This window comes from Pinus tabuliformis, chromosome X, assembly GCF_031772625.1.
Source record: "Pinus tabuliformis cultivar Carrire ecotype Pingquan chromosome X, CPIR1, whole genome shotgun sequence".
Lineage (NCBI taxonomy): Eukaryota > Viridiplantae > Streptophyta > Pinopsida > Pinales > Pinaceae > Pinus > Pinus tabuliformis.
Window position 1 is genome coordinate 1,123,346,032 of NC_142308.1, and position 7,217 is coordinate 1,123,353,248.

General features: G+C 28.1%; 1 protein-coding gene across 1 annotated transcript; it reads left to right on the forward strand.

Moving 5' to 3' along the window:
- The first annotated feature begins 1,894 nt into the window (after nucleotides 1-1,894).
- On the forward strand, nucleotides 1,895-5,757 carry LOC149143779 (triacylglycerol lipase 2-like). Its single transcript, XM_089451939.1, has 9 exons — nucleotides 1,895-2,319; nucleotides 2,742-2,852; nucleotides 3,018-3,167; nucleotides 4,140-4,250; nucleotides 4,363-4,506; nucleotides 4,594-4,634; nucleotides 4,879-4,964; nucleotides 5,171-5,260; nucleotides 5,558-5,757. Exons 1-9 carry the CDS (start codon nucleotides 2,101-2,103, stop codon nucleotides 5,755-5,757), a joined length of 1,152 nt encoding a protein of 383 aa, XP_089308065.1. The 5' UTR covers nucleotides 1,895-2,100.
- Nucleotides 5,758-7,217: the final 1,460 nt, after the last annotated feature.

Here is a 7,217-nt window from a genome sequence, read left to right on the forward strand (position 1 = left end):
CCTTTGAAATTCTCAATTACCCATATAATACCTTCATTAAAAATCAAAATATCATCTACAAATAGTAGATGTGTGATATTACATGATGATGTAATAAATAATCTTTTGGAGCTACCATTTTCCACTACTTCTTTAATTGAAATACTTAACCCTTTAATAATTAATACGAATGGAAGATAGAACCTCGAGGGTTAGCTCAATTGGTCAAGGATCTTGTTGCTAAAGCACCTTGGCATTGGGAGGTCTAAGGTTCGACGCCCTCGAGCTTAGGCTTGGATTAGTTTGATTGGGGGGTGAGGTCCCTTCAGGTAACCTCTGATATAAACTCAATTGTAAAAGAATAAGTCATACACTTTGGATAAGTCTTCTTTAATTGTCATCAAACTTTTGTTCATAATTTTTATTGAATGAATACTTTTTTGAGCTATCATGTGGGCCTCATGAATCTACCTTCCCTCTAAAAACAATTTTTTTCTCTACAAATTTGTTCTAATAAAATATTTTAGTTACATTTTATATGATTTTAGAGATGGATTTGCATAACGAGATTGCCTAAATTTCTCATTATGCAAATCCATATAAATATTTGTAACATCCTATAAATAATTCCATATAAAGATAATCTAATCTTAGATTTTAATCCTTTGAGAACTTTGCAAGATCTAATATCGTTTTTCTTTCGTGACTTCTTTCATTAAAACCTAACTATCCTTTAACAAGGAACAACAAATTTTATAATATAGTATTGTAATACAAAAAATTTCCAAAAAAAAAAAAAATTTAAAATATGTTTTTATGAAATATTTTTATACATTCTTTTTAAATATATTAAATACTTAAAAAATAAAAAATATCAATAATTTAACATACATTTCATGAAATATTTTTGACATACATTTTTATGAAATATTTGTATATATATTTTTAAATATATCAAATATTTAAAAAATCAAAAACATCTATCAATGGTTATATTGGTAAATACTTAAAAAATAAGAAACATCAATAAAATCAAAAACATCAATCATGGTTATATTTGTAAATACTTGAAAAATAAAAAACATCTATATTTTCACATACATTTCTATAAAATCTTTTTGGCATACATATTTATAAAATATTTGTATATATATTTTTAAATATATGGAATATTTAAAAAGTCAAACGGTTATATTTGTAAATACTTAAAAAATAAAAAAAAATCAATCAATGATTATATTTGTAAATACTTAAAAATAAAAAAAAGCATCAATATTTTAACGTACATTTCTATAAAATCTTTTTGACATACATCTTTATGAAATATTTGTCTATATATTTTTAAATATATAGAATATTTAAAAAATAAAAAACATCAATCAATGGTTATATTTGTAAATATTTAAAAAAAAAATTAAAAACATTAATATTTTAACCTAGATTTTTATGAAATCTTTATGACATACATTTATTAATATTTTAATATACCTTTTTATGAAATCTTTATGACATATTTGTATATGTATATATTTTTAAATATATCAAATATTTAAAAAATCAAAAACACCCATCAATGGTTAGGTTATATTTGTATTTGTACTTTGTTTATAAGATTACAAGACTTCCTACCTAATGCTCTCCATGTGCTAAACAATATAAAGAATTAACATCCTAAATTACGATAACGGGTCATATTTTATGACCATGAAAGAAAAACTAAATATATAAATGATACAATATTAATAATTAAAAAATTAATTTTTATTCTTTGGAGTTGTTTTCCCTTATTTCAATAACATATATATAGTTTTTTGATTAAATAGATTAAACTAAAAATAACATATATATATATATTGATTAAATAGATTAAACTAAAAATAACTCTGCAAATATGTGAAGAGTCAATTATAAAAGACAGCATACATTTTCTTTCTGCACCATCTCTGCAATGGCCAGAGTAGGTTGAATCACCTTGGTCTGTTGGGAGCCAATCTTCTGGAAGTTATAGTTACATAAACCTGTCCTGTTTCTAACAAGGTGGGACACTGGCACAGTGCCTTTTTGTGGTTTCAAATTAAAATTATCTTGAAGTTGTTTACCTAAAAAGGATTTGTGATTTCTATGAACACAGATCTGAGAGCATATGTGAGAAGGACAGCCTTTCACTGTTCTTCTGGTGGGCGGGCATTCATGGAGGCGTGGAAAATGATATTTGGTTTACTTTTCTGTATTGGTTTCAATTCAAATACCTTCTTTGTCAGGGGAGCGCAGGAGCCAGGCCGTTTCTGCGCCACACTCGTGCAACCTTATTATTCTAAATATGGTTGCCAGGAATACAAGGTATAAAATTAATGGACACAATGAATTCACATTGATATTAGGAATGAATTCACAATGAATTCATTCGTGTGTAGCTTAATAAGGTATAGAATTAATGGACACAATGAATTCACAATGAATTCATTCGTGTGTAGTTTTTTTTTTACTCTGATTTCCTTGGGATCTGTCAAATCCGTTCTATATGGTATTATAGTTGGGCAGTTTTCACTGTCTGGAATAATGTCTGGTTAATCTTTATATTTATCTTAATATAAATTTATGATGATTTTTCTTTCTGAACAAAAATTGATATTATACAGCTTAAACCAAATGGTTTATTTGGTTTCTCTGGTTTCTCTGGTTTCTCGAGGATATTTGAGGATAATTATTGTATTTGTTGCACAGTTTCTTTAGTTGAAAAACAATTGTTGTATTTGTTGCAGACTACAACTGTAGATGGCTTTCGGTTGCGAGTTCAGAGGATCTATTCTCGGGCATTCCCGTCTAAATCCAATCGAAAGAGTCCCATTTTCTTTAACCATGGCATTTTAACTGTAAGTATTAATTGATTTGATATGGGCATTTTTAATCAAGATTGCATATTCTGAAAATACTTCAGAATTCAGATATCAGGAAAAAAAAATCCATTATTCTAAAAATCTGCAATGAACACTATGTGACCAAACCTTTTAGCTCTGTCTGTTTTGTTTGTATGGCAGAGTGGAATCTCATGGGTGGTGAATCCCCCTGATCAAGCCGATGTGTCCCCTGCGTTTGTTCTGGCAGATGCAGGTTATGATGTTTGGATTGGGAATGCTCGCACCACGAGTTACAGCTATGGCCATGAATACTTGACAGAATTAGATAAGGTATATCACCATGGTTCATATATCTTTCTGCTATCCAGTAACAATTTGAATAAGTGTTTGAAGGGTTAGTTTAGTCTCTATAATTAAAATATTTGTTTCTAGGTCATGGGTTGGTCGAACATATTATTTTAGATTGGTTAATCTTAGAAATTAACTTGAATCTCACTAGGGCCTCTGGACACTCTCATGATCAGGGTCAGTGGTTGGAATGCAAGGGATAGGGGTGGTTTGAGGGTGGGTTAATTTTTGCTCCCTGGTTGAGCATATTATTCTGGATTTATTAATTTTAGAAATTAACTTGAATCTCACTCCTGTCTCTTAGACAATCTCTGGACAAGGTAACTGATTGTAAAGCAGCTTATAGGAATATGTTAATTTTTTTTCTCTCTCTTGTTTTTAGAGTGGTTTAATAGTTAAAATGCAGAGATAAAAATAAGTTATTTTTGAATCTCATTCACACTCTCAAGATCAAGATCAAACTTAATAATTAAGATAACAAGAAATATTCACACTCTCAAAATCAAGCTCCGTAATTAAGCTAAAGCTCCGTAATTAAGCTAACAAGAAGTGATACTTACAATTTGACTACAATGATTATTAATTTTTTTATCTATATGCATAAATTATGTATTATTCTGAATTTATTGATCTTAGAAATTAGCTTGAAAATAAATTTCAAAAGTATTTTAGAATACAATTAATAAGGCCTGTTAATTTTTTGATCTCACATCTGTAAATCCAATTTTAAATTTTTTCGAAATCTGCAATCCATACCAGGATAGCCAATAAATATATATAAAATAAAAATAAAAAATAAAAACATAATAATAACATTCTAAATAGATGTCCATCTGATTTATCCCTACGCTATGAATTTCTGGAAAATTTAGTAGGTACAGCCAGTGAAAAATACATGGTTTCTGGATGCTGTGATATGTCATTCTAATGATATATGGATAATCAACTCCTCAGGCATACTGGGATTGGAGCTTGGATGAATTGGCAGCCTTTGACCTTCCCAGCATGATGTACCTAGTGCACAACATTACAAACCGAAAGGTTCATCTCATCGGCCACTCTCAGGTAGTTATTATAAGTTTATTTATAGCTTTCCAGGACCAAATAATCAACTAGTTTTTTAACAGAATAATAAGCTCATTGTTTGCTAAAGCATTTGGCCTGGAACAATTTTCAGGGAGCTCAATGCGCCCTGGCTGCTTTAAGTGAAGGGCTTTTAGTGGATATTGTGGACAAAGTGGCATTATTGGCTCCAGTTGCTTATGACTCTCATATGTTTTCGCCGATAGCAGTTGCTGGAAACGTTCTAAATGTGGGCCAGGTGAACCCTGATAGCAGTCCCTTCTAACTCTGTGTTTCTATTAAACTCTCTTTTTCTTATTCTCATCTATCTGGTTCATCATGGCAGCTACTTGAAGACTTCAGAATCTATGCGATTAGCTCAAAAACGTGAGTATAGAAAAGTTTAGTATTTTTTGATTGCAGATTTTGGAATTCCAAATTTATCTAGGATTCTGGAATTTTATGTTGATCCCAGATTTTGAAATATGATTATAAGAACTAGATTAAATAATTGACGAGTTAAGCTGCTTTGCACCATATTCTAGAATATTCTTAAAACAGTTCATTTCAACTAGAACAAAGAAAAAGCTAAAATTTCTAAAATTTTTGTTTGAATTTTTTTTTGTTACAGGCCGGTAACAGGACAGCAAATTATTGATCTTATATGTGGCAGAGAAAATGTGCTGTGTATTAATAGTCTTTCGTCTACTTTTACAGGTATTAATGTTTAATAGAAAAAAAAATGTCAAAAAAATCTTAGTTCAAGTACTTGATTAATAATTAGTTTATTAAAAATATATAAGACATAGTAATTAATTTGTAATTATATCTGATGTAATAGTACCAGCAGAATACTAATAACAACCTTCATTACTTTCCTCAAATCCAAACGATAAAACTCTTGAAGTGGACCTGTACTGTAGGAATAAACTGCTGCGTTAACATTTCTAGAAGTGGGATGTATGAGACTTCAGAGGCTACCTCAGCTAAGAACTTGATTCATTTAGCTCAATGTAAGTAGTAACTATATATATATTTCATTAAATAGTTGGAAACATCACACCAAATAATGTTATATATATATATATATATATATATATATATAAAATTAAAAATTATATATTTTTTAGATTTTTTAGATGAATCATATTAAATAGTTCGAAACATCACACCAAATAATGTTATTGGTTATATATATAATTAAAAATCAGTTTTGTATTTGATTATTAAACATGTTGGTTGCCACGGGTGCATGTAGTGTATAGAGCAAACAAGTTTCAAAAATCCTCCGGCATATGATCTGTCCAGAGTGCCCACCCAAAACTTGTTCCTCGCTTCTGGAGGTGCAGACCCTCTTGCAGACCTACGAAACGTGGAAAAACTGAAGCGCGAGTTGAGAGAGGGATACAAATATGTTTTCAAGCCCAAATTTGCCCATCTGGACTTCCTCGTCGCCATTGATGTCAAGGAGAAGCTCTATGATAGCGTCATCGCTTTTTTTCAGAGCTAGATCTTCTAGAACTAAAATCATGCCACGACACCGTTACATGTTTCAATCAAATAAAAAGTAACGTTTTGATGACTTTGCACGTGAGAGAGGATGATGTGTTAGTTGGGGCGGTTGGTTTTCGCACTCAGTTAAGTTTGATTGTTGCGGTGATGAAGTATGTATTTCTGTGATTATGTAATTCTACTCGCTTCAACGATAATGTTGTATGTTGATTTTTCACTTTAATAAGCATGTTTAACTGGGAAAGAGGTACCAGATTTTAATGGGTTGATTACTTTGATGCGCATGGCAAAGTGGGTAGCAGCTTTTAGAGTAAAAGAGAATGTATTTATCAAACTAATAATCATGTTTATATGGAAAACAAGGTAGAGAAAGATGAATCTTAAAATTTTCAAGTTTCATTGTGAAAAATGGTTATTAAATTCCTCAACTTTTTAACGAGGGTAAGAGTGACTCTTCTCCAACTATTTAGGAATAAAAATTTGTGATTATTTTTATGATTAAAAAGTTTTTTTTAATTATATAAGTTATTTTTAATTTTAAAATTTTTGGTTAAATTTTTTTGTATTTAATAAATAAAAATTTATAATTATTTATATTATTTGTGTAATATATAAATTGAATGATTGATGCTAATAAATATGAATTTATAATATATATATATATATATATATATATATATATATATATATATAAAATTAAAATTTTATTTAAAATAATAATAATTACTAAAATTAGATAAAAAAAATCACTATATAATTCAAGTATATATACATTTAAAAAATAGATAATAATTAAGTAAATTATAACTTTATTTAAAATAATAACTATTATTGATACAATAAAAAATTAATATATAATTTAAACATGTATACATTTAAAAAAAATTGAACATATATACATTTAAAAAAACACATGTAACAAGATTTCTTTACCATAACCCACTTTATTATGGAGATTATTAATCTACATATAGACTTTGTTATAATATCATGGTTTATCATTACCACATGCCCAAAAAGACCATAACTCAATCCATCTGAAATATATGACATTTTTTTAATTAATGAATTTAATTAAAAGGACAGAAAAGCGCAACTACTTTGAAAATAAATTTCAGCCTTTTATTTGTGTATATTATTAAGAATATTTTATAGAGATTATATTCTTACCATCCACCTAATAACTATTGATATTTAAATTAAAATTTTGAAATAAACATACATATTAACATAATTAAACAAAAATGCATAGTTACATGGTTAATTTCCAATTTTAAAATTTGAATTGTTACAATTAAATATACATTTAAGTAATATAACTTATTTAATTTTTATTATATTAATGTGTTTTTCAAATGAAATGTAAAAATTTATCATTAAGTGAGTTTATTGCTGTGCTAGGGTGCATCTTGGGATATTTAAGTGATATACCTTAATTTTTATTATTTTAATGTGTTT

What these genes read in the sequence shown, in the direction of transcription:
- LOC149143779 (XM_089451939.1), top strand. Translation starts at nt 2,101, where the DNA reads ATGAACACAGATCTGAGAGCATATGTGAGAAGGACAGCCTTTCACTGT. An exon ending in ACGTTCTAAATGTGGGCCAG is followed by an intron (nt 4,507 to 4,593) that starts GTGAACCCTGAT and finishes TCATCATGGCAG; the next exon opens with CTACTTGAAGACTTCAGAAT. An exon ending in CTTGATTCATTTAGCTCAAT is followed by an intron (nt 5,261 to 5,557) that starts GTAAGTAGTAAC and finishes ATCTGTCCAGAG; the next exon opens with TGCCCACCCAAAACTTGTTC.